The sequence below is a fragment of the Hemicordylus capensis genome, chromosome 1 (genome assembly GCF_027244095.1).
Source record: "Hemicordylus capensis ecotype Gifberg chromosome 1, rHemCap1.1.pri, whole genome shotgun sequence".
Classification (NCBI taxonomy): domain Eukaryota; kingdom Metazoa; phylum Chordata; class Lepidosauria; order Squamata; family Cordylidae; genus Hemicordylus; species Hemicordylus capensis.
Genome location: NC_069657.1, coordinates 419,425,829 through 419,451,888, shown reverse-complemented (window position 1 = coordinate 419,451,888; position 26,060 = coordinate 419,425,829). Strand labels below are relative to the sequence as shown.

The 26,060-nt window shown below is 45.5% G+C and overlaps 1 protein-coding gene across 7 annotated transcripts in view; it reads left to right on the top strand.

Annotated features, from left to right (window-relative positions):
• RPS6KC1 (ribosomal protein S6 kinase C1) overlaps nucleotides 1–26,060 on the top strand; it is a 162,566-nt gene that overhangs the window by 24,219 nt on the left and 112,287 nt on the right. For 5 of the 7 annotated variants that reach the window (XM_053309726.1, XM_053309709.1, XM_053309719.1 and 2 more), the window contains 3 exons: nucleotides 9,041–9,076; nucleotides 17,774–17,894; nucleotides 25,625–25,740. In XM_053309726.1, the coding sequence (XP_053165701.1) occupies nucleotides 9,041–9,076; nucleotides 17,774–17,894; nucleotides 25,625–25,740 (273 nt within the window). Of the gene's footprint in view, nucleotides 1–6,798; nucleotides 6,893–9,040; nucleotides 9,077–17,773; nucleotides 17,895–25,624; nucleotides 25,741–26,060 lie in introns of those variants that run through there. The other 2 variants (XM_053309746.1, XM_053309756.1) reach the window with 2 other exon arrangements.

The following is a 26,060-nucleotide window of genomic DNA, read 5'->3' as shown; positions in this document are numbered from 1 at the left end:
CTAGTTGCCCGTCAGCATCAGCTCCCAGTCAAAGATAAAAACAACACAACAAAGACAATTAGTAAAATATAAAATTTCCAAAGCCAGAATTTATAGCTAGACAATAAAATACAGCAGAACCATAAAATAACCATTAAAGCCAACTACTGAGTATGGTGAAAAGCTGGGGGAAAGAAAACCTCTGTTGCCTGGCACCAAAAAATGCCAAGTTTGGCACCTGACAATCTTCTTTGGAGAGAGTACTCCATATACAGATGCTACGGCTGAAAATGCCCCCTCTCCAGTGACCTCAGAAGGTTGGGTGGCTTGGAGGACCTTCACTGATAAATGTAGGATTACATAGGCAGATGTCTTATCCTGAGTCAGGCCATTGGTCCATCTAGCTCAGTGTCATCTACTCTGACTGGCAGCAGCTCTCCAAGATTTCAGGCAGGAGTCTTTCCTAGCCCTTCTCGGATGTGCAAGGATGGCAATTGCGACCTTCTGCATGCAAAGCAGTTTCTTGACCATTCAGCTACCCCCTAACTAACAGACTCGTGTAGTCGCAGGCAGGTTCCTCAGATAATCAAGTCCCAGGCCTTTTATTTACATTACTAGTATCTTTAAGCCCGTTAAATTAACGGGCGCTAGTAGAGCTCTGGGGCCACACTCCTCCTCCTCCATAACTCCTAGTGACACCGGCTCCTCACAGAGTTGTTTGGACCGAAGGGCAGGGCAGGGCATGGCAAAAGGTGGCAGCTCTGTCACTCATTTGACTTGGCACCGTTTCCTTGAAGGCGACGACGTGGGGAGCGGAATTGCTAGGTTCCTACCTGCCGCCACTGGGGCAAATGGGACTTGAGGGAGGCGGGGGCGAGCGGTGCACCAGGCTCCTCCGGGGCGGGATGGACATGCCTCTGCATCCTCCTGCCAGTCTCAGGGGAGCCATTATGGGAGCGCAGAGGGCGTGCGCCGCTCTCACTCCCTCCTGCATTGGGGCTGCTCCCCAGAGGCATGCGAGGGCCCCCCGAGAAGCGCGGGATGCTGCTGGCCTCAGGGCTCGGTCCTCCTCCGGCCTTCCTGAGCGCGCGCGCCCCCCCCCCCCCCCGGCTGCTTGCTCAGCACAGAGGAAAGTGAAAGCGGCCTTTCTCCCACAGCCTGGCTGTGTTGCCCAACCCTGCTGGTGCCCATCCCGTCTCCGATCATGCGGCCAGCCAGCGCTCCTTCTTCCTGTTGCAGTGTGGGAGCTTTCAGCGGAGGCGGAGCACTGTCGGTCTCCAGCCGGGGATTTCTAGCTCGCTTGGGTCAGCGAGGTCCACGTTCCTGATTCCGAGCAGGCTGGGGCAGGGACCGGGAGGGAGAGTCTTGGGGGAGTTCGCTCAGGAGGAGCGATGCTTCCTCTTCCCTCTGACCCATTGCTGAGAGGAGGAATCCAATCTTCCTTCACCCACCCAACGCTGCCGCCATCAGGGCCAGTCGCCCCGCCACGGCCACGGCCACCGCCACCTCTGGCCGAGGCCGCGGCTCTGCCGCCGCCTTGCCTGCACTCTCCTCCCGGCCCCACTCTCCTCCTGGCCCCAACATGGCCGCCGTGTCTCTGCGGCCGTATATTTCTCGGACGTTCTGGGCGTGCACTCCGCGCATGCCCAGAACGGCCGAGAAAGACACGGGCAGACACGGGATTACACCTAACCATTTTATTATAGAGGATGACCTGGTCTGTTTAATCTATCTGTTTCCCACTCATCTTGAGTCTCCCTAGAGCAACTTACATGGGACAATCTCCCATCCAGCAAAGACCAGGCTGAGTTGGTTCAACTTTAGCAGTATAACAGCTTCATGTACTCTCAGACTATGTTCTTTTGATGGTTAAACGATATGCTTGCCTGTGTGTCACAGGATGCTGTTCGTTGAATAGAATGGGCAACATCCCACATGCATGTTTATAATGCTGGTTTTGTGACATCATCCTGTGGACATGTGACCTTTTAATAGCAATTGCTGCATCATCTGTGAAAAGTGTCCTTTTTATCACTCTTGGAAATTCTTCCAAATTCTCAGCACCACAATTTTTCTTGCTTTCTGTGGGAATAATTTGAGTTTTGAGATTTTAACATTTGCAATAGCCGCTCTGAATCAAAGATAAAAATGCTAGAGTTTGCATGTGAAATGCCCAGTTTGTTTTTATGTATTACATTTTTATCCATCCTCCCTCTAAGGAGCTTAAAGTATGCAGTTCTCCCCCACTCATTTCACCCTCCCAACAACCCTGTGAGGTAAGTTAGATTGAGGGGTAGTGACTGTCCTGGGGCAACTTATTCATCTTCATGACTGAGTGAGAATTTGAACCTGAGTCTCTCTCGTCCAGATGATCTATGATAAACAGTCTTAAACATAGATAAACATAGATCACAGTCTTTATCATTGACTGTGATCTATGACAAAAAGTCATCTTAAAGCATCCCTCAGATTACCATGTCTCTTGCAAGATATTCTGCCAGCACTGGCTAAAGAGACAGCTTCCCCTCTTCCCTGCCTGGCCATATGCTTACGTTGGCACACACTGAAAAAAGGAGGTGTTGTCAGTACCGAAAATAGCCCAGTTGGGGACACTCACAGCCTGCAACTTAAGTGATATAAAAATCCTGGTGCAGCAGAGCAGACTATGGCCAGATACAGACATAATGCAAAACTATGGATTGTGCTTATCACAGTTAAGAACCCAGACCACGGTTTAAGCTTCCAGATGTACACTAGACAAACTATGGGCCAGTTCAGTGGTCATGTGGAATCATGGTTAAATTTTGGCTCCACATGATCCCCCTGAGCCTCAGGATCGCACCCCCTTTCCTTTGCCCACATGAGGCTTCAAAGAATTCTGCTTCTGATTGAGGTTAGAAACAACTCAAGGTTGGTTGTGAAGACTGTACCAGCTGATCTTGGTTTATTCTGAACACTTTTTTTAGACCTCTTTAATGTGTGAAATACAACAAAATAAACAGATCTTCCAAAATTGAGCAAACTTATTTCACTTGATTACTTCAGCTGTAGTTACTGTATTTAATCTTGAGTGTTGCCGGCTGCTTGAAATAGAGCAATGATAATGGTGTTCTGCAGCAGAGCAGGGAGAGCGGGTTAGGGTCATGATCAGAGCGGGAGCCCTGGGTGGCTGGATCGTCCGCCCACACGATTGCCAGCTCAGTGACGGAGCCGGCGGGGGCTGGGGAGCTTGGGGGCTGCACGGCCCCCGGAAGCTAAAGTATGCCCTGCGCAAGTGCGCAGGGCATACTGGGGAGACCCCCGGAGCTGGGAGGTGGCTTTTCACCTCCCCTCCAGGGCTCTGCTCATGAGTAACTGTGACGCGGAGCCACGCCACAGCTACTCACAATCTGGAAGCCCGGGTTTGTGGAGCGCTCGCTCCGCAAACCCGGGCTTAGGGGAGGGCTACAAAAGTGGGCTAGCAGCTTGTAAGCCACCGGACTCGCCTGCGAACCCGGTGGTTTACATGAGCAGCGAAAATCGATTTTTCCTAGCCCGATTTTTGCTGCTCTCCTAGCCTGATTTTTGCTGCTCGTGAGAATAGCAATTTAAGACCCATTAAGACCCAGTAACACAAATCATGGAGTACATTCCTCAGCACACACAGTTCTATCGCCCTTGGCTCCCGCATCCTTTCATCATTAGAATGGGGCCCCCCGTGTGGGTGTATTTTCATGCGGGCGGCTTCATTCCACACATATATCCCTCCCATTTTCCATGATACTTATTTTATGCACTGTGGGATTTGGGTTTGTTAGACTTCACAAATGTGCCACTGTACCAAAGTGCCAGTGTGCAAAATGTGTAATGTGGCCATGGTCCAAGGCAGTGGTTCTCAACCATGGTTCCACCAGACGCTGCTGAACTACAACTCCCAACATCCCCAGCCACAATTAATTGTAGCTGGGAATGATGAGAGTTGTAGTTCAGCAACAACTGGAGGAACCCTGATCGGGAACCACTGCCTTGGACCATGGCCACATTACACATTTTGCACACTGGCACTTTGGTACAGTGGCACATCTGTGAAGTCTAACGAACCCAAATCCCACAGTGCATAAAATAAGTATGGCATCAACCTGATATGCCAGAACACCCTCAGGCAACATCTGATGTAATTCAGTGAGGCCGGGCAAGTGGATGTGTGTGGGGACACAAAAGGAGATAGGGCAGTGATGTCTTTTGTGGGTTTTATGTGAGAAACAGGTTTCAAGAACTGCCAACACTGCTGGTTCCTGAGTCAAAGTACCACACAGCCAACACCAAAAACCCATCAGGGTAGGCTATACCTTGCAGGAGATAAAGGGCAGGACCTCCTGCGTTTTACAGGGTTTCACATCCTTTATTGGCCTACTACAAAAGAATGAAGTAGAAGGACCAAAGGCCTGGGCTACTTTCTCAAGCCTAATCAGGCCTATTCCAGAACCTTCACATCTTTGGACAACTAGAGGTAGCTGTTTAGCACTGCTGTGGGAGAAATAGCCAGGAGGTAACAGTGAGGGCTTATACAAGCTAAAAGGCCACACCCCTTACAGAAATAAGCAATGCTGAGAAGATGATGAAGCTCTTCCATGAGAAGAGCTTCTGTTGGGTCTATGGGGAGAGTTGACTTAGCCCACGCTCCCAGCAGACGATCAAAGAGCAGCCCTAGGGCGACCGGTGGTTCCCACGATCACTGGGAAGTGGGCTAAGCTCCCTTAGCCTGCTTCCCAGTGATTGTGGGAATAGCCTCGATGTCTGATAGGGTGTAGCCCCTTCTCAAGTTTGGGCTAGTGTTGCAGACCCTCATAATATTACCTTATAAAATAATATCATAGGAACATAGGAAGCTGCCTTATACCAAGTCAGACCATTGGTAATTCAGTATTGTCTACACAGACTAGCTTCTCCAAGGTTGCAGGCAGGAGTCTCTTTCAGCCCTGACTTGGAGATGCCAGGGAGGGAACCTGGAACCTAGAGCGGCCCCATCTCTTAAGGGGAATATCTTATAGTGCCCAGATGTAGTCTCCCATTCAAATGCAAACCAGGGTGGACCCTGCTTAGCAAAGGGGACAATTCATGCTTGCTACCACAAGGTATATAATAATACCTTATAAAAGTTGTGGTTATTTATATAGAACCATCTGTGTACGTAGTGCTTTATAAAGAATTAGGATACAAGTCCCTACCCCAAGGGGCTCACAGTTTAATATTAAATCAGTAGAAGATGGTGAGGGATCTGGAGATAGAGATAAACTGGTGTAGAATGTGTATTTAATTTGTACATGTTTAGAATTACAGTAGTGAGTGGGCACTAGGGAATTGGGCCAAAGTCTTAATGGAAAAATAGTTATGCAATATTAAATATTTATATGGTGCTTTAGAGTAGCCTATATGCTTTGTATGCATTATCTCAGTAATCCTCACAGCAACGCTTTGAGATAGGTTATTATATTATTCTCAAACCGCCGCAGATGTAATAGCTGAGGAATAGTAGCTGGCCTGGCAGAAGAGACTTAACCCCTTGGCTGAGATCTGAGCTGGAGTCTTCCGTGCCCATTGCTCAGCTTTCTTAAATCTTGGCCTGAACCAGGCATGTGCACGAGCCGAGGTTTGTGCACAGGTTTGGTGCCAAACCGGTTTGGGCGAGGGCCAAACTTGTTCAGCGCTCTGAGGCACCTTGGGGAGACGGGCAGTGAGCAGCACTTTTAAAGGGAGTACAGCAGGTCCTTCCTTGCTCTCCATCACTCCATGCAGCTTCCTGCTGTGAGGGCGTTCTCCCAATAGTCTGCACGTAGCAGTGGCGCAGTGCCAGCATGCACATGGCCTCCACACATGTGTGGATGCCATTTTCGTGGTCAGCAACACCATGCTGACCATGCAAATGGTGTCTGCGCATGTGCGCAGCCAAATGGTGCTACAGCATGGGCTGTTTGGGGAATGCCGTTGCAGTAGGAATCTTCATGGAGCAGCAGAGGGTAGGTAAGGACATACTGTACTCCTTTTAAAGGTGAGCTTGCCATCCCCCCCCCCCCACCAGTGGCTCCTTGGAGCACCAAACCGGTTCAGCCCTCGCCCGAATTGGTTTGTCGCCGAACTTGTGCACAAACCTTGGTTCATGCACATCCCTAGCCTGAACTACATATACAGTAGAATGGAGTGTATCTCTTAACATCCTGTTAAATGAAAAACTGACATACCAAGGAGAAAGATTCTACCCTAGGCCTTTCCCTGCCATGTGAATTTTCTGTTAGCAGAGGCTCTTCCACATTGGGGAACATTCAAGATTTCGCCCCCTGTACACTCCATTCTACCATCTAAATATGCTGCATGTGAGGATCCAGCTTAAACTAGCATTAAACTAGCACTTCCTCCTTGAACAGTACTGATGGTGATTCACGCCATGGCCTGTTAGCAGGCCAAAGTTTTATCACATAAGAAACATGCACCAAAGTCTTCACAAGCTGAGAGTTGTAGCACTTTTCACTGCTGTTCCTCTGTCAGTTGTTCATTCCCCTCTGTGACTGCCATTTCCCATTCTACCACTTAGAACCACAATCTCCAGGAAACACTATTTATATATTGCTGGCTTTGTGGTGATGATGGTAGGAGGAAGCAGTGTCTCTCCTGTACTCCATGTAGACGTGCTTTCGTTAACTTTTTGAATTCATTAATTCTTAGATGCTCCTACTCTAGATTTGTTAAACTATTAGGCAAAAAGCAGGGGAGGGGGGAGCTACCAAGCTGTAAACTGTAATTTCCTTATTTTAGAACAGGCCTGCACAACTTGTGACCACGAGGGACTCGATTAACCTCGTATTTTTGCTGCCTGCCTGGGATTGCACAAAGCATCTTGAAGGCTACCATATGTAACTGGTGGACTGCATTCAGCTTGGTGAGTTAAAAGTTGTGCGGGCCTGTTCTGGAATATGTGCAACTGATGGTAAGTCAGGTATCTAAGTCTTGCTTCTCACTGCAGTGGTTAGCCTATAACTGCATTGACTAAATCCTCTCCCCATACAGAGAATTTCTTCCACATAGAAAACTAGATGTCAGGGAGGAGAGTTCTAACTGCGCCTTCTTCCTGATGTGCAAGTTTTCTTTATACAGGGATTATTGTTTTTTGTGTAAAAGAATGTTGAGTTATATGAGTCCCTGTGAAGGAATGAGGCTTAGACCTCTTGGTTTTTGTAAAATAAACTCTTATATTGTAAGTTGTATTAATATTCCCAAACCTCTTCTTGTGTAAATAAGTCCTTGTAAATGAGTTGTACAGTATTATTATTGCATTGATATTCCCAAAACCTCATCATTATTGAAAATGGGATTTCTGTGTTAATACGCTTGCAAGGCCCCTATGTTGCACAGAGCTGGCAGGGTCAAACGTTCATCGTTTCTGCTCAAGCGAGATTCAGTTAGACATGATGCAATGTACTGAGTTAATTTTGGAGAGGAAAAGAACTTTGATACAATTGGTTTCATTTTGTAAAATGGAGGGAACCTAAATTACACTGATTGGATTTTTTAAAAAACTGTTAAGCAAAAAATGTATATAAAAGGGGCTTGCTTTTAGCATAGCTAAGGGCAGTTTTGGAAGTCAGCAGTGAGAATTCAGTTTGGAGATCAGATTGTTCAAGTCAGAGCTGAGAATCAGAAGGAAGACAAGCAGTGCAGTCAAGAAACTACACGTTGGACAATTGTGGGAACTGAGTCCAGCTAAAGATTTGCCAGCACAGACAGGGCTATAGCAATTCACGTACAGAGAGTGGAGACTGATAAGGGCTGAAATCACAGAAGAACCAGGCTGGATTGAACCCCAAGTCTGTAACTGGCTGACCAGGACCTGAGATTGCATTAGGAACAAGCCAAATTGCTGCAAAGACTGAGGTAACAAACAAAAAACAAAACAAAACAAAAGACTCTGAGCTAGGGACCATATAGCTTAATTGGATGCGTGTTTCCCACCCTTTTATTTCTTCCTTTACGCTCAAATAGGAACTGTTTTGTTTTTCTAAGAGATACTTCTGTATAAAGAAACTAAAGCTAATGTTTTAACTTGACCAGACTTTTTCAAACATAAGCTTTCTTGTTGCATTTAAAGATTAGAAGTTGTTTGGTTGATTGTCTCCACACCATGCCTGTAAGCCTTTCCATTCTACTGAGGTTTTTTTTGTGGTTTGGTATTACAGCCAAGGTTGAGGGGCTGTTTTAGTAGACACAGCCATAGCAAAGAAAGGTGTGCTTGGTGGTAGCGGTAAAGAATTGATATCACGGGGCTGGTGAGATTGGTAGGAATCCTCCACATGTGGTATCACACAGGTTGGATAGGCAGCTGTTCCTCCACAGCTCCTTTCTGTAGTCTGAAGTAATATAGCCCAGAATTAGGTGCCAACCCCTGCTTTTTAGAGCCTTTGAATCCTCTGATTGCACTTCTTGAATTTCCATTGCTGCTGCCGCCGCCACCACAACCACTACTTTCTTTTTTCTTTTTTGGTAAACTGCCTTAGAATTTTTTCAGGCAGTGAGGCTGTTCTTATGGGCAGCCCAGGCTTGGGTGCCCCTAAGAACCACCAGGAAGCTCCTGGCGGCACCTCAGTGGCAAACCCGCCTATGGAGCCCGCCTCGTAAACGAGGTTAAGGGATCGGGTGTTAAGTTTACCATGCCTTCTCCAGTGCCCGTCCCCAGCCCGGCCTGCCCAGTCATGAGAATGGCCTCAATATGTACCTATTTTAAATAAATAAACCATGTTTGCCTGAAGACCTAGCTGTATAGAGCCCAATCCATGTAGGCTTGAACAGTGCAATCTGCAAGACTGTGCAGTTGAGACTTACACAGCCTCTGTGTGGATGGACCCCTGTGCAAGTACAACAGTCCAATATGTGGACATTGGGGCTGAGGGGCACAAACACAATCCTGGTTCCCTCTTCATGAATGGCCTCAAACGCCTGCATTGGGCTTGCACCTTGTGTTTGAAATGGTTGGGCCGTCTCCTCTTATTAAATTAATTCAAACACTGACCAGGCCTCTGCTTTTGTTTTTCAGATTGTTTCCCGGAGAAATCCAGAGGATGTCCAGGAGGTAATGTTTGTGTTTGTGAAGATGCTTCTGTTCACGTTCTTGTTACTTTTTAAAAAGAGAATTTTTGTCTAGTAATTTTCAACGTAGGTATGGCATAAACCTAGGCATGTGTCTGTTTTGTCTGGCTGTCGCAAAACTGACAGGTAAAAGTCTGTGGCTGATGTCCTGAGTGAATTACTCAGTTCTACTGCTCAGGAGTTACTCCAATTACTATTGCAGTTCAGTAGGTCTTCCTCTAGGAAATTTAGAGGCTATTCACACACGCGCAGCAGAGACTGGGCTAAGGGAACCCAGCCCGGTCTCTGATGCACGTGTGAACCACCCGGAGCCATGTGGCTCCTGGAGGCAGCATGGCATCACACCTTCTTAGGTAGCCTGCCACTTAACCCAGGTTTTGGGTTTGAGCACACCCAAACACTGGGTTAACTGATTGTGTATCTGCCGTGGCTGTGCGCGCGGTGCATTATTTGGGCGTGGGGGTGGGGGCGAGGTGCCGCATGGCGGCACTTCCCTGTGCCCAACCCCCGGGGTTGCGGGTGAACCACAGCCAGGCGTGGGAGCGCCAGAGACAAGCCACCACTCACCCAGTGACAGGTAAGTGATAGTCTGCGGGGAGAGTGGGTCAAACCTGCTCTCCCTGCAAACCTCCTCTCGGCGCTTCACGCTACTTGTGTGAAGCACCTCATTGTCAGCATATGTCAGTTTGTAATTTTAAGTCGGGATAGTTGGGAATCATTTCGATCACAATTCTAAGGTGCCCAATTAGTCTTTTTTGGTAGTTTTGCTTCTCCTATTCTAGGGAAGGGTTTGGACTGGTCCCTTCCTTGCTGGTTCAGTTAGAGGTCTGCTTACCAGTCAAAACATGGGACCCTGCTGAAAATACAGTATTATCTCCTCTTCCTCCTCCTCCTTTCTGTGATATCTGTATAAGAATAGCGGAGGCTTTTAAAGGAAGAGGGCTAGATGCAGAGTTCAGAAAGTCAACTGGGACCTCATACAAGTGAGAAACCTTGCTAAGAATTAGGGATGTGCAAGGACCTGTTCGGAGGCCCTTTTACGGGCTTCCGAAAGGTTCGAACGACCGGCAGTTCGGCCGGTTCAAAGGCGGCGGTGGGGGGGATACCTTTCAGGGCAGGGGAGAGTGCTCTTACCCCTCCCACCGCATTTCCCCCACTGGCGCTACACTTCAAAAGGGTCTGGCAGGGTGGCAGTGTACCTCCCTTCCACCCTGTTGCCTTGTCGGACCGGAAGTGACAGGAAGTACCTGATGTGCGTGTGCACATTGGGCACGGGGTTACAATAAAACATGGTAGCTAGAGGCTTTGTAGATTGGTTAGAGAAACTTTGTGGGCCTGACATAATTGCTGAGGCATTGAATACCAGCAGGGTGCTAGGCATTATATACAATGGGAAAGTAATTCAGTAAAGTGAGTACGGTAAAGTTTTCCTTGATCAAACTCTTATTTTGCATCCAAGGCTGAGTTAGGGGATAAATCTGATAGCAAACAGTGTGGAATACCTGAAACTGTGGCAGTTAAGGAAAGCTTTGCAAAAGGAGTGAACTGGTATGAGGCACTTGGCTTGTAAGGTCGTGAGGGAAGAGGGGGAAGGCATATGTCAGGATCCATAGGGCTGTGAATAGAATGCAAAGTTCTGCTTGCAGTTCTGCATGGGGCTGTTCAGTCCCTCACATGAGTGATGGTGGGCGATGAGCTATACGAAACAGCAGAAAATATTCCGCAGAATGTATCTCTGTACCGCGCAGAAGGCTTCTGCGTGAACTCTTTGTGTGAGAAAAAGAGCTTGTCTTTGTGAGCCCCTGGTGGCGCAGTGGTAAAACTGCCACCCTGTAACCAGAAGGTTACAAGTTCGATCCTGACCAGGGGCTCAAGGTTGACTCAGCCTTCCATCCTTCCGAGGTCGGTAAAATGAGTACCCAGAATGTTGGGGGGCAATATGCTAAATCATTGTAAGCCGCTTAGAGAGCTTCCAGCTATAGAGCGGTATATAAATGTAAGTGCTATTGCTATTGCTATTGTGTGGAAACCTGTTTCTGTATGCGGAAGAGGATTTATGGATCCAGCATGAGAAACTGTATAAGAGATCAAGGAAGGAGTGGGAGAAGCAGACCAGGGGAAGTTTGTAGGCAGTGGAGGGAGTAAGAAGGTGAGTAAGTGATGAGGAGGGAGAATAAAAAGCCTCAAGAATAAGGCCCTGAGAGCTGGTGAGAGTTGGGAGCTAGTGTGGTATAGTGGCTAGAGAGTTGGACTAGATTGGGGAGACCCAAGTTCAAAACCCTGTTCAGCCGTGAAAATCACTGAGGTTATTCTCACGACCGCAGGAAAGCGTGCTAAGGGAGCCCAGCCTGCTTTCTTGTGGTTGTGTGCTGCAATGGGAGCTGCGCAGCTCCCATCAGGAAACCCTGCTAAATACCCCTTCCTGTTAAACAAGGTTAGCAGAGTGAGTGCTATGTTAACCCTGTTTTCCCAGTCGTGAGATGCTGTGGCACGGCTCCATGCTGCAGCGACTCACAAGGACAACCCCAACCGGGAGGTTCCAACAAGCCTCCTGACCTTGGAGGTCTCCTCAGAATGCCCCGTGCACTCATGTGGGACATTCTGTGACTTCTGGGGGCCAGGCGGCCCCCTATCTCTGCCGCCCCTACCGGCTCCGTGATGGAGCTGGTAATCGTGTGGGCGGCCAATCTGGCCACCCAGGATGATTTTTCTGCTCGTCTGTGGGGAGAGTGGGCTAAGCTGCTCTCCTCACAGAGCCTGGTTAGGCTCTGCACACGGATTGTGTGTAGAGCCTCACAGAGTGACTCTGGGCCAGTCACTTCTCTCTCAGCCTAACCTACTTCACAGGGTTGTTGTGAGGATAAACATAACAATGTACACTGCTCTGGGCTCCTTGGAGGAAGAGCAGGATATAAATGCTCTTATAAAGAGCATAAATAAAATAAAATAAGAGAATGGATGCAAAAGGAACAGTAAGTAAGCACAGAGAGAGTAAAGTGGCAGTGATTATGTGAGGATATTCTAGCAAAGGCATTTCAAATGGCTGAAGAGAATAGGAGGGAAAACTGAGGAGCAGAATAAGATTGCATAAGTGGTGTTGGAAGATGATCAATTGAAGATGATCAATTCAATTCTTTTTAAAGGAATTAAGGCCACAGAGTAAAATACTTAATGGGAATGCATCCTGTGTTGTGTAAATATTTCAAAACACTATCTTCATTGTAATGAAAAATGCATTATGCGCTCTGCTGTCTCCTACTCTTCCCCACAAGCTAGAAATTATTTGTCCCTGAAAGATTTGGTTGGATCACACATTTATGGCTGATTTAGTAAAGTTATTTTAAAAATATCAATTGAGGAGTCTGAGACAATCTGATGGGCTTTCAGAAAACCATCCCTATGTATCATTTAGTAAGAGCAAAAACCAAATCCCATTAATGAGTGAAACATTTATCCTGATACTGACACACAGATCTCTCTCTGCTGCCTGAATCCACAGGTAAAATTGGGTTCCCCAGTCTTTCCCATACTCCATCAGTGCAACCTTTCTCTAAGTTCTTTTTTTATGTTTCATATTTCAACCTCTTCCTTTAACTTAGGACAAATCTAAACTAGCAAATTAATGTTGGCGCTGCCACAGCCAAAGGGAGCTGCCTTTTGGTGTGGGACAGAGGTCTGAGGTGAAGTTATGCTCTGGGTCCTCCAGTTTTAGGGTTAAAAAAAAAAAAAGTTTTAGTGGTTTGTGCCAGGCTGCTTACAGGGATGTGTCTGGGCTCTCTTGTTAAGGATGGAGCAGGGACGCATTAGAACAGATTGGGGCAGCTTGTTCAGTAGAGGTGGGTAATAGAAGGTGTGGCATTGGCAGGCCAGCATGCTGTCAACGAGGAAGGGAATGCACTAATTTAATTAGTGTTTTTCTCTCTGGCTGCCCTGTCAGGCCTCAGGCCTCAGGGAGTAATCCCGACTCCCCACTGAACCTAAACATGCTCCTTTTGAATGCCAGGTTGGTTCAAAATAAGACCAATATCATCCATGATTTGACTGTGGATGAGGGAGCTGCCCTGGCTTGCATAACTGAGACCTGGTTGGGGGAGGCTAGTGGTCCTGTGCAGTGGTCCTTCTAATTTCTTTCATCTCTGTGCAGAATGGGATTTGTTCTGGGCGGCAGTATCAAGGCAGGGTGTGCACACATGCATTCAGAGTGGGGCCTTCCTGATTCAACCTGAGCGGGATCTAAAATGAACTGAGCAGACATCCAAAAACTTGTGAGTGTGTACATGTGCACACGCCTTAGAGAGAACAGTGGTCCTGTGTGGGTCCAACGTCTTTCCCTGGGGTACTTTGTTGTTAAGCAGGTTAGGGGAAGTGGGCGGGGTGTGGAGCGGCTGTGGACCATAAGAGTAACATCTCCCTTACTAGGATCCCTATGAGAGAATCAACTTATTTTGAGTGTGTGTACCTTAGGTTGGAGACTCAGGATGGACTGGGGATTCTGTTGGTATACTGTCCATCCTGCTGCCTTACAGACTTCCTAACTGAGCTGATGGTTGCTGAGTTGGTCTTGGAGTTTTTCTAGGCTTTTGGGTGCTGGGTGATTTCAATGTCCGCTTTGGAACTGGCTTGTCTGGTGCTGCTCAGGAGTTCATAGTGGCCATGACAACTATGGGCCTATCCCAATTAGTCCTGGGACCTGTGCGTATTGCTGCTCACATGCTGGATTTGATCTTTTGCTTGGATCAGGGGGGTGTTCCATGGGTGAGGTCTCCTGTAATTTCCCCATTGTCATGGATGGACCACTTCCTGATTAAGGTTGATCTCACAGTCACGTCTGACCCCTGCAAGGGTGGTGGACCTATTAGAATGGTCTGCCCCAGAAGGCTGTTGGATCCTGTAGGATTCTAAAGGGCCTTGTAGGGCTTTGGAATTAGTTCGGCTGGTGATTCTGTCGATGCCCTGGTGGATACCTGAAACAGGGAACTTACCAGGGCAGTAGATACGATATCTCCTAAGCCTCATCTCCGACTCAATTAAAAATAGTCTCCATGGTATACAGAAGAGCTACGGGAGCAGGAAGCGGCAAGGTAGATGACCGGAGAGCTACAGGTTGATAGACCTGTAATTTTATAGTTCCTGGCAAGTAGCAAAACCAGGAGTTGTGAGCGCCCACATGTGGCTGCGAGGCTGCGTTTGGCTTGGTGGGTTGCAAGTGGGGCCTTAGCTCAATGGTAGTGCTTCTTATCTTCTTATAATTATTCTATATTAATCTATATCATTAATCTATTAAACACTGCCATGGGATGTGGTGATGGCTGCCAGCTTGGATGACCTTAAGTGGGGCTCAGACAAATTCATGGAGGACAAGTCTATCAGTGGCTGCTAGTCCTGATGGCTATAGCTCCCTCCATGTTTAGAAGCAGGGTGCCTCCAAGTACCAGTTGCAGGAGAGTAGAGGCAGGAAGGGGACCATTCCTTCATCTCCTGGTTGTGTGGTTTCTCAAGACATCTGGTGGGCCACTGTGGAGGACCGGATGCTGGCCTAGATAGGACTTGGGCTTGATCCAGTAGGGCTCTTCTGATGTTCTTAGAAGGTCTTAGAGTCAGTCGCTGGCATCTCTAGCTGAGGGTGGGAAATACCCATCTGGAACCCTGGAGAGCCAGTTTTGGGCAGTGTAGACAGAACTGAGCTAGATGAACCAACAGTCTGATGTGGTATAAGGCAGCCTCTTAAGTAGGTTATGCAAGCCTGATGCAGTTCATTTCAGTGCAATTCTTTCCCCCTCTTAATCTGTTAGAGACAGAAACCACGCAATGCTCTTGAGGAAAACAGATTTCATCTTTTATTACTTGTGTATTATTAGGGCCGTTTATTTACAAACAGTTGTTCAAATTAGAGATTAGGCATCAAACATATTGACCATACTTTGCAAAACCAGAGTTTGTCAATAAAAAAAACACTCTGGGACAGATGCAGGGTGCAATGTGAAGCATTTTGGCTGCCAGGAAAGAATCTACCATTTGTCCATATGGAATGTCTGATGTTTAAAAGTTGGAAATGGAGGAAATTGGCTGGAGAATAGATAGTGCAGTTGTGTTGAAATAATGTTGGTCGATACCAGTTAATTTTGCTTATAGCTGAAGCTCTACATGGTTGGTGGTGGTGGTGGGGAATCATGCACCCATTATCCACATCCTGCACTTAAAAGTGAAGATGTGAAAACCTGGGAGGAGAGAGGGAAATCGAAAAAGTAGGGGGAAATGGCATCTTTTGGTGTGTTTCTAGGTTTTTTTCTTTCCCCCTCCTTTAATTCTTTGGGGGAAAATACTGTTCTCAATTTTTTCAATCCTTTTCCCGCCCGAGTCTTCACGTTTCTGTTTAGGGGCAACCAGAACTCATTGCGCAAATGGAGGTTTGAGGAATCCTGCATATGTTCACTTCTAGTGTATCATTTGTTTTGCTTCTGAGACTCAACTTTACTAAAGATGGATTTTGGGGGGCAGATTAGAACAGATGGAGGAGGCAGGGAGCAGTAGCTATTGGAGAGGGGTGAGGAAATGTGCAGTCTTCAAAACCCTTACCCTCTAACCAGCAGAAAGATTTTAGTCTTCTCCTTCACTACAACAAAGAGGAGAGAGGAGGGGACAGCACATATGAGCTTGTTGCTCTACCAGGCTTGTTCATGTAGTGCAGGTTTTCTTAACTTGGGATCTGTGGTGTGGGTCCAGGTGCTCAACACAAAATTAAATATATGATTAAAGGTAGCTCCCCTGAAACATCATTTACAATCAAATATGTTATGTCTTTTATTATTTGCCTTTAATTTTAATTATACCTTTGCTGGTGAACAGGGAGCTTGGCCATGGCTGGACGACAAAGTCCCCCGGCAGCTCCCCCACCCCCTAGGCTTTACAGTTGTGTGCGTGAAGCATGCACATGCCCCAAGCCACATCCCCTGCACCTGACATCAGATACAAGGGGGTGGGGCCAATGCCGAAGATGGGGCCCGTCAGAGTTTCCCTTCCCCAGTCAGCAGTTCGTGGAATCGCTGACTTGGAGCTTCTTTTCTTGCCTTCTTGAGATGCACTGGGTGGGTCCATTGCTTGGGAGAGGGTCCATTTGGAGAGGTACCCATTATGTAAATAGAGTGGGGGTTCCATGGGGAGTACATGAAGATCTGGGAGGTCTGCAGGGCACAGCAGTTAAGAACCCTTGATGTAGCATCTGAACCTGGACAGGCCAGCAGTAGTTTAGAACAGGGGTTCCCAATTTTTTTGAAATAAGTTCAGGTACTCCAGAGAGATGTTCTAGTTTTTTAAGCTCAGGTATCCCGTAGAGATTTTTCTTGTGTGGGTATATGTGTGCACAAATTTAAACGTTGCACTTATGAGACAGGCTACTCCAGTCACTGGCTTACATCCAGACTAAGTTAGTCATGAGTACTCCCAAACATACATCACAGGTTGAGGGCAGAGGTACTCTGAGCTTCAGCATGTAGCCAGCCAATCAGGAACAAAGGAAGAGAGTCTTCACCCACATCAGCTTCAAGTGTAGAGAGGCAAGAGGGCTCAAAGTACTCCTAGCCCTTCAAGTACCCCTAGGGATACTAGTGCCCCTTGTTGGGAACCCCTGGTTTAGAACACAAAGAGGCGGGTCTCACGATCAAGGAGACCCACCTTGTCTGGGTTTGCGGCTAAGCCCGCTCTCCCCGCAGATGGGCAGGGTGGCAGCCTTGGATGGCCAGATTGGCCGCCCACGCGACTGCTGGCTCTGTGACAGAGCTGGCGGGAGCTGGGGAGTTCGGGGGCCACGTGGTGCAGGGCATACTGGAGAGACACCCCCCCGGTTGGGGGTCTACTCATGAGTAGCCGCAGTGCAGAGTCACACCACGGCTACTCACGATTTTGAAAAACGGGTTTGCGGAGCGCTCACTCAGGCTACTTGAGCGGGTTCCGGGCTCGCAGCCGAGCCTGGTGGTTCACATGGTTGTAGGAAATCGGGCTAGCGGAGGCTAGCCCAATTTTCTACAATTGTGTGAATAGCCTCAAACTATTATTTGATCTTCAAATGCGTAGCAAGAAAATTATGGTTTACAGCTACTCATCTGCTTTTATTTTCTCTATGTTCAGCGCTTGCTTTTGTAAATTCACTCCCAGCTCCATGGTGATTTGTCAACATTTTGTAAATTTGAGCATATCAGTTAGCAAACCTGGGTTAGTAGCTCCTTCCAAACCATGGCCTGTGAACTGATATAGGTTCAGACATGCAGACCAACCATGTTTTTTGTGTGACATCTGAATGCAACCAGTGCGGTCGTCGTTTAGCTTTTAAGATGGTTTGTGTTGCTGTGCTTAAGTGGCAATTGGCCCATGAGCTTACAAGCCAAAGTATTTTGTCTGCACTTCATGTTCTGTGTGCTTTGTGGACTATTATTGAATAAATGTATATATTGATCTATCCTTTGGGGGGAATTTTTGAGAGATGGGAGAAGGAGATTTTCAACAGCAAAGCCTAGTTTTTTTTCCTTTTTATAGCTAGAAATAAATAGCTTAGTTTTTAAAAAGTGTCTCATAGGGCACCTATAATAAGATGCTGTGTTGTTTTTTGCCATACTTAGTAAGTACTCAATTAGCAGGAATAATTCAATTGCCTCATGGGTGCTTTTGTTTTCTGTTTTTGCTTCAGATAGTCGTTTGGAAGAGATACAATGACTTTAAGAAATTGCACAAAGAGCTGTGGCAGATTCATAAACATTTATTCAGGCATACAGAATTGTTTCCTCCTTTTGCTAAAGCAATAGTATTTGGTAAGCATATATCTATTTCTTTTCATTTGCAAAAATCGTTTGGGAGTAGCTGATGACTGATGAACCAATCTGTGGATATTCAGAGTTCAGTGTTGTGCTGATAGGACTTTGCTTTTACTAACGCATTTTAGTGACCAAGACATATGTGTGTGTGTGTGTGTGTGTGTGTGTGTGTGTGTGTGTTCAGTCTTATTTACTGATTGTTAGATTTATATACCACTTTTCATTACAAATAATCCCAGTGGTTCACCACATATTTAAAACAGTAGAAATCTCTTAAACAATTAAAACAGTTCAAATTTAAAAGTAAAAACAGAATACATTTTTTCTTTTGTTTTTAAACAATATATATCTAGATATACAGTCTTAAAACTGAGTCACTAGTTTCCTCCCTGCATCCCTGTCTATAATATGTGGTAATGTGTTTAGTGATTGCCATAGATATTTGCAGACACAAATGGTGTACCTACCTCAACTTTGTGGACAGTGCTTCTTTGATATGGACAATGGCGGGTGGCTAGCCTGCCTAAATTAGTTATCCCCTCTCCCCACAAACGAGGTTAATGGAGTGAGCGCTCCGTTAACCTTGTTATTTCGATTGTGTGTGTCTGGGGCTCTGGGGGCCGGCATTGTTCCCCTTCCCCCTGAGCTCTCAAGTGAGCTGCGGCCGAGTGCGGGACCGCCTGACTGAAGCTGCCGCTTGTCTTGGTGGCCGATCCAACCACCCAGCATCGAGTGACTGTTCACGGCTGGGCTCCAGGAACCATGTCCTATGTTTCCCATGTTGTCTGAACCTGCCCTAAAACAGAGGTTTGGCTGTTGACTTTTTTTGCCAATACATACTTGGGATATAGTTATTTCTGGGTCCATTTGGATCACACAGAAACCATGTTATTACATTGCACCAGGGTGGATTTGATTGAAATCAAACTGATTTAAATCACAATTTAAATCACAATTTAAATCACTAGCAGGGTGGATAAAAATTTAAAAAATCCAATTTAAATCAAAAAAATCCGATTTAAATCAAAAAAATCCGATTTTTTTGATTTAAATCGGATTTTTTTTATTTTTATCCACCCTGCTAGTGATTTAAATCGTGATTTAAATCAGTTTGATTTAAATCAAATCCACCTTGCATTGCACTCTAGGGATATCACACTGGCATTGCAAGGTGAGAAACATTGCAAGGTGAGACATTGGTAGGAACATTTTAGGATCAGGATGCATAGGATATGTTTGCTTCTTAAGCCTAAATTACTCCAAGAAGCCGGGAACTGGAGTTCTGGAAACAGCTGAGGCCAACTAATGGGCATTTCAGGAAACTCATAATGCTGCCATATTCAGTAGTTCCCTCAGAAAAGCCATGAGAGACAAAGCATGGCCCCCTCCCCTGTTCCAAACCACCATCTGCTTTCTTCCCCCCTAGGCTGAGCTGAATGAGCAAGAACAGAAACCTGGATGAAGCATGCTCTGGAGACAGCATTACTGGATTGTTCTGCTCAAACAGAGGCTGTAAAATATTCAGTATAGTTGTTCTTACAGCTGCTTACGTCAGGAGTAATACTTGGCAAACGTAATAAGGGAGTGAAAAGGAGGATGGATATTGGAAGGAAGTCATTGTGCACTTGGAATACTGAGACTTGACTGACAGTTAATGCTTACCTGTTCTCATTTTTTTTTTTAAAAGAAAGAAAAAGAAAACCTAAGGCCTTTTCTTTCGTACAGGAAATCAGTTTTTAACACAGAATACCGATTCTGTTTCTGAAATACTGTTGTGTTCTGTAATCCATTCTGTGTGTATGGATGTCTCCTATTTCTAGCTGCTTACCTTGCAAGGTAGTTCAAGACTTCTCTTGGCCATTGAGGGAAAATGTGTTCCTCTGTCATGTGTAGTGAACTGATAGTTATGTAGTTCTTGAAATATCTCTCTGAGTTCAGGTTTTTAACTGTTGGACTCACATGGATTAATTTAAAAACTTATCATGATGTCTTAGTGAGTCCCCCGAATAGTTTCTAACTTACTCAGTGTTGGAAGGCTGGGTTATAGCATGGAAGGCATTGCCCAGTAACCCTGGACCAGAGTTCTAGTGCCTACATGCATTGGCTAGTGTTGTGCAAGTGTAATGCTAGCACAAGGATGTAGGGCCATCACGTTGTGCAGAAAAAGGACCCTCTGTGTTGCCAGAGATAGTGGAGGATCATCTGGGTGCACAATCTGTGCACCCATCGCCTCCATGGATCGTCTGTAGGAAGCGTACGTACACACACACACACACACACACACACACACACACACACACACACGTTACAGTTATGAAACAGGCTACTCCAGTCACTGACTCACGTCCACATGAAATTACTCACAGGCACTCTTAATGAAATGAATAACAGCAGTTTACTTGCGTTATTAATTTCAATGGGAGTCCTCAGTGCTAATTTTCTAAGGGGAAGGATCTGCTGAGCTTCAGCACCTAGTCAACCAGTCAGGAGTGGGGAGGGGTTTTTGTCACCTGCCTCCCTCTGCTTCTGCAGTGGACACATTGCTGAGGCTGTGTTGGCTTCAAGCCGGTATTCATCCAGTGGGTTCCAGCTGGTTGCAAAATACTCCCTAGTCTTTGAACAAACACTCCCCTGCCCTGGTAATCATCAGATGGGGAACAAATAGTGTGGCTGCTGTGTGGGAAGGCAGGAGGGTTCTGAGTATCCCTTAGGAGTCCTTCAAGTACCCCTAGGGGTATTAATACCCTCTGTTGGGAACCCCTAGGTTAGTGCAACAATAGTTTGAATGTCAGCCATTATTTCTTGTCAATCCAGTCTTGGGGGTCTCAGTTTAACAAAATATATTTCACTTTCAGTTTGTTTCTCTTCACTAGTTTCAGTTGTTCAGTTGTTAACCTTCTTTCTGGTTCATTTGTTCTCTGTTCTCTTCTTGATTAAGCATCTTATAGGGAAAGGCATACGTTGTTCATGTGTGCTGCACCACCTATACTTCCTCGGTGGTAGTCATCTTTCTTTTGACTGATTCACCTCTAGCTTAATTGGGCTGCCCACTACCAATGTTAGCCCCACCTCTGGGATCATGGGGATTCCCCACTCAAGGCCTCAGTGTTATATTTTCATCCACTGTGCTGGCATACCCCAATGGTTGGGTACTCCACTCAGTGCACCATATTAGCAGTGGCTATACCTCATTCTTGTGTATGTATTGACCATTTTAGGCTTATAGAAGTCAAAAAGGATGTTATTGAAGGTCATAAAACTTGCCAGATTTGATTTTTAGATAAGACTGTTGCTTGTGAGCTTGTTGAATGGTGTTTCATATGTTAGTTTTTCTCATATGGACAATAATTTGTGTCCAAGAACTTTTGTACCTGGCAATGCATGAAGGAGAATTCATGTCTGTCCCGCTTAGTGAGCTGCTGAGGTGTGTACTTGAAGCAAAAAAGAGATTTTCCTCAGAATTGGTTCACTGAAGTTCTTAATTCTTCTGACGTAGTGTTTAATCTCCGTGTTTTGAAAACATATGAAGTGCACCCAAGATAGGGACTAATAGCAGAGTTAAAGCTTCTTCAGCTCAACAGTTTCTCACTCCCTATTCTGAGGCCATTACAGATAGAGAGGTCAATTTTATTTATTTCCAGTATGCCTACAGTAAGTAAGGTAAAGGCAAAGTGTGCCATCAAGTCAATTTCGACTCCTGGCGCCCACAGAGCCCTGTGGTTTTGTTTGGTAGAATAAAGGAGGGGTTTGCCATTGCCTCCTCCTGCGGAGTATGAGATGATACCTTTCAGCATCTTCGTATATCGCTGCTGCCCGATATAGTGCCGGTGGGGATTTGAACCGGCAACCATCTGCTTGTTAGTCAAGCATTTCCCCGCTGCACCACTTAAGGTGGCACTACAGTAAGTAGGCACTGTTTATAGCAAATAAATAAATGGTGGCCCTGTCCTCAGACTTGCAATCTAAATGGCAATATGCACACTACAATGGACTGAGAGAAAAGGTGCAATAAGAAGGTCAGTTTGTGAATGCCAGAAGGAGATGTGAATTGCTAATGCAATTTAAATTGTGTTTGAGATCTTCCTTTTCTGGAGTCCTTCCTGGGAGGGGGAGAATTCAGCTTCCAGCAGCTCGGGCCTGGAATGTCATTCACTTCACCCCTGTTGTTACAGGGCAACTAAATCAATTGGCTTTAGATTTTAGAAATAATATTGTCATTTACTACTATGGATATTTATATACCGCTCTTCAACCAAAGTTTACACAGCGTTTTACACGAAAAATAAATAATGCATAAATAAGATGGTCTCCTGTCCCCAAAGGGTTCACAATTAAAAAAAAATAAAATACAAATATAAATACCAGCAACAGCCACTGGAGGGATGCTTTGCTGGGGTTGGATAGGGCCAGTTGCTCTCCCCCTGCTAAATATAAGAATATTACCACTTGAAAAGGTGTCTCTGCTCAGTTAGCAGGGGTTTAGAATATTTAGAATATTCTAAATATTCTATATATTTATAGAATATACTATAATTCTATATAATATTCTATATTTTTTCTATATCTTTATAGAATAAATATTTAGAATATTTATATTTATATTTATATAAATATATTTATATTTATATATTTATATTTATATTTATATTTATAAATAAATATTTAGAATATTTATATCCTGTTTTTCTAAAAAAACATCCTCAAAGCAGTTTATGGAGCAGAAAGAACGAGAAGTTGGTTCCCTGTCCTAATCGAAAAAATAAAATGCTGTAAAACAAAAGATCCACAAGGGAGGCAACAAGGGAGGAGAGCTAGTCTTGTAGTAGCAAGCATGACTTGTCCCCTTTGCTAATCAGGGTTTGCCCTGGTTCTATTTGAATGGGGTACTACATTTGTGAGTACTGTAAGATATTCTGCTTAGGGGATGGAGCCGCTCTGGGAAGAGCATCTCGGGTTCCAAGTTCCTTCCCTGGCATCTCCAAGATAGGACTGAGAGAGATTCCTGCCTGTAACCTTGGAAAAGCTGCTGCTAGTCTGTTTAGGCAGTATTGAGCTAGGTGGACCAATGGCCTGACTCGGTATAAGGCAGCTTCCTATGTTCCTTAACAGGCCTTGGGAGGGATGCTGTACTGAGATGAATAGGGGGCGTTGCTCCCTACCCCCACCCCACTAAATATGAGAAAGCTACTATTTTAAAAGGTGTCTCTTTGTCCATTTAATGGGTGACACTGTGGTCTGGATGAGCTCATTCCTCTCTCAGAAAATGGACCAAAGCATAAGAATTTTTATGTTCCCACAATATTTCAAATATGAATGGTGGTTATATTTTTCTTTCAGTGCTGTTTCAATAGAGGCCCATACACTATAGGATGAGACCCTTTGATGGGAAAATCTCCTAATATTCCTTTCCTAGCCTGGACTTTTCCACCTTCCTCTTTGGAAAAGAATACATTGGCACACCGCGTGGGAACTGAAAGTTAATGATGAGAGAGCAGCTCTTCAAATTTCTTTTAGAGTCCTGCTCACAGATGTGGCTCCAGAAAAGTTTAGTCACGATCCAATGCATATTTGTTCAGAAGTAAGTCATACTGTGTTCGGTGTGGCTTCCTTCCAGATAAATGTGCTTAGGAGTGCAATCTTGATCTAAATCAGGGTTCCCAGATGCTGTTAGACTACGAGGCTATTCACACGTGTGGAGGAAACCAGGCTAAGGGAGCCCAGCCTGGTTTCCCACACGCATGTAAACCACTGGGAGCTGTGTGGCTCCCGGCGGTTAGCCCGCTTAATTGCCCCCCCTCAAACGAGGTTAGTGGAGCGAGCATGCCACAGCAACTCACAAGTAGACCCCCGACCAGGAGGCAACAGCAAGCCTCTCGGCCTTGGGGGTCTCCCCAGAATGCCCCATGCACTCGCGCAGGGCATCCTGGGACTTCTGGGGGCTGGGTGACCCCCGATCCCTGCTGCCCCTACTGGCTTCATGACAGAGCCAGTAGTCGTGTGGGTGGTTGATCCAGCCTCCCAGGGCTAGCCTGAGGATCATCTGTGAGGAGAACAAGCTTGACCCGCTCTCTCCGTAGAACCCTATCAGGCTCTACACACCGATCGTATGTAGAGCCTCTACATCTCCCATCACCACCAGCTGCAATGGCCAAAGGGGATGATGGGAGTTGTAGTCCAATAACATCTGGAGACCTAAAGCTGGGGCCCCCAATCTCTATTTTAAATGTGTGCCAGTCAGTCAGTCTTTATTACGGTCTTTGACCAATATCAAAACATCTAAAACAAATGTAAAATTTAAACATAGCCATATTGATAACATATCTGTACACTGGATTTAACCATTAGCGAGCAGAGTGTGTTGAACTAGTATTGCAGAACAACAGAATTTTGCAACTGTGTGTGTGATAGACAGATTTGCATCCGTTAACAATATTAGACATAGCATTTGTTCTATTGTCCTGGCAGGTTATATAAAACAGGGTCAATTAACTTTCATCTAAGACTCATATAAGGACACACTGCGGGAGCACATGTGCAACTGACTCCATCTCCTTAGAGTTACAGGGGCAATATCTCTGCTCAATTGGAATTTCGCTATATCTGCCAGCCAGTAGTTCCAAGCGGAGGGCATTAAAAGTATATCTCATTTCCCAGTAAAATTGAAAAACCAATTAATGAGCAACTTAGTACAAAACAGAAGCTAAGAATCTTCCTCAGTGTGGTGGATATTCAGCTTTCTCACTGAGTTGGTCACATTTGTATATTTGGCATTTTATATGCCACTTTTTGGTGAGACTCGCTATCACTCACTCGCTAATTCAAGTTGTACAGTCCAGCAAGAGCTGCACTATGAGATTTTGCTGATCCTGTTGGCCGGCATTAAGACTTCCTTTCCCATCTTTTAGGGAAGGATTATATTTCCAGGACACCATACTCAGCACAGAAAAATGATGGATAGAAGTCTTGAGGGGAAAGTTATCATATCATTAATGTGCATCAGACTCTCTTCATTGGTTAGTTTATGGATACTACCTTACCTCAGAATATATCAGGGTGGTATACAGAATGTAAAGAAGAGTCTAGGATTATTCACACATTACACTATGTGTACATTCAGATTCTGTACATGCTCATACAGCTTTGGGTGAATAGCTCTTTGTTCATTAATTTTAAAAGTCAACCCTGGGACTGGATCCCTCAAAACTCTAATGTATAAATCCCATGTGCTGCTGTACAAGTGTTGGGCAACTGTGAACAGATCAACAACTATGTGTACACTGCACACAGATTTTACACATGTTGAATATAACATATGAATAGGACTTGTCTTGAGTGACAGCTGAGTGTCTGATGCTCTGGTCCTTGCAGGATGAAGACAGTAGCCAAGTACCGCATGGACATCCACAGTGTGACAATACGCCTTATATAATTTTAATTCTGGATACTGATGGACGTGCATTAGTGTCCCTTGGCTAATTGAGGGTGTTGCTTTATATATCTTTAAGATGAGAGAGCCTTGGATTTCTCTCATGACTGCCAGATTGCATCATTTGAGTCGATCGGTAAAGACAAGACTCTGGGGACAGTTAAGAATGAGCAGTGTGATTCTTGTAGCTGTCTCCTGAAGTGATTGCCTGACTCCATTGATGCCCGACTTTCTTCTCGTAGGGGTTTTAGCAAGGAAAACCCTTAATTATTTCTCAAACTGTTGATCTTTTATGTTTCAGGGCGATTTGAAGAAGGTGTGATTGAAGAGAGAAGACAGTGTGCAGAAGATTTGCTTCAGTTTTCTGCCAACATCCCAGCACTCTATAACAGCAAACAGCTTGAAGATTTCTTCAAGGTTAATACTTCCGAGCCACTCTATGTCTCCTAAATGATCCCACTTGGCAGAATGAGCAAAGGCCTTCTGAATAATGCTGCTGCTCTTGGAGAATCAGCGTAAATGGCACTGGGCACTAAGCCTTGGGAAAACAGGGCCTGCCCCCTGTTCACCGCTGAGTTATTGGGACTTGCTCAGGGCGATCAATCTCTTAGCCTCACTTTCCTAAATGCAAAAAGATTGTTAAGGACTAACCCCCCTGGGTTGTTCTGATGGTGAATTGGAAGACATATAAAGCATGTGGCATACTAAAGCTACATCTTAAATTGCACATTTCCATT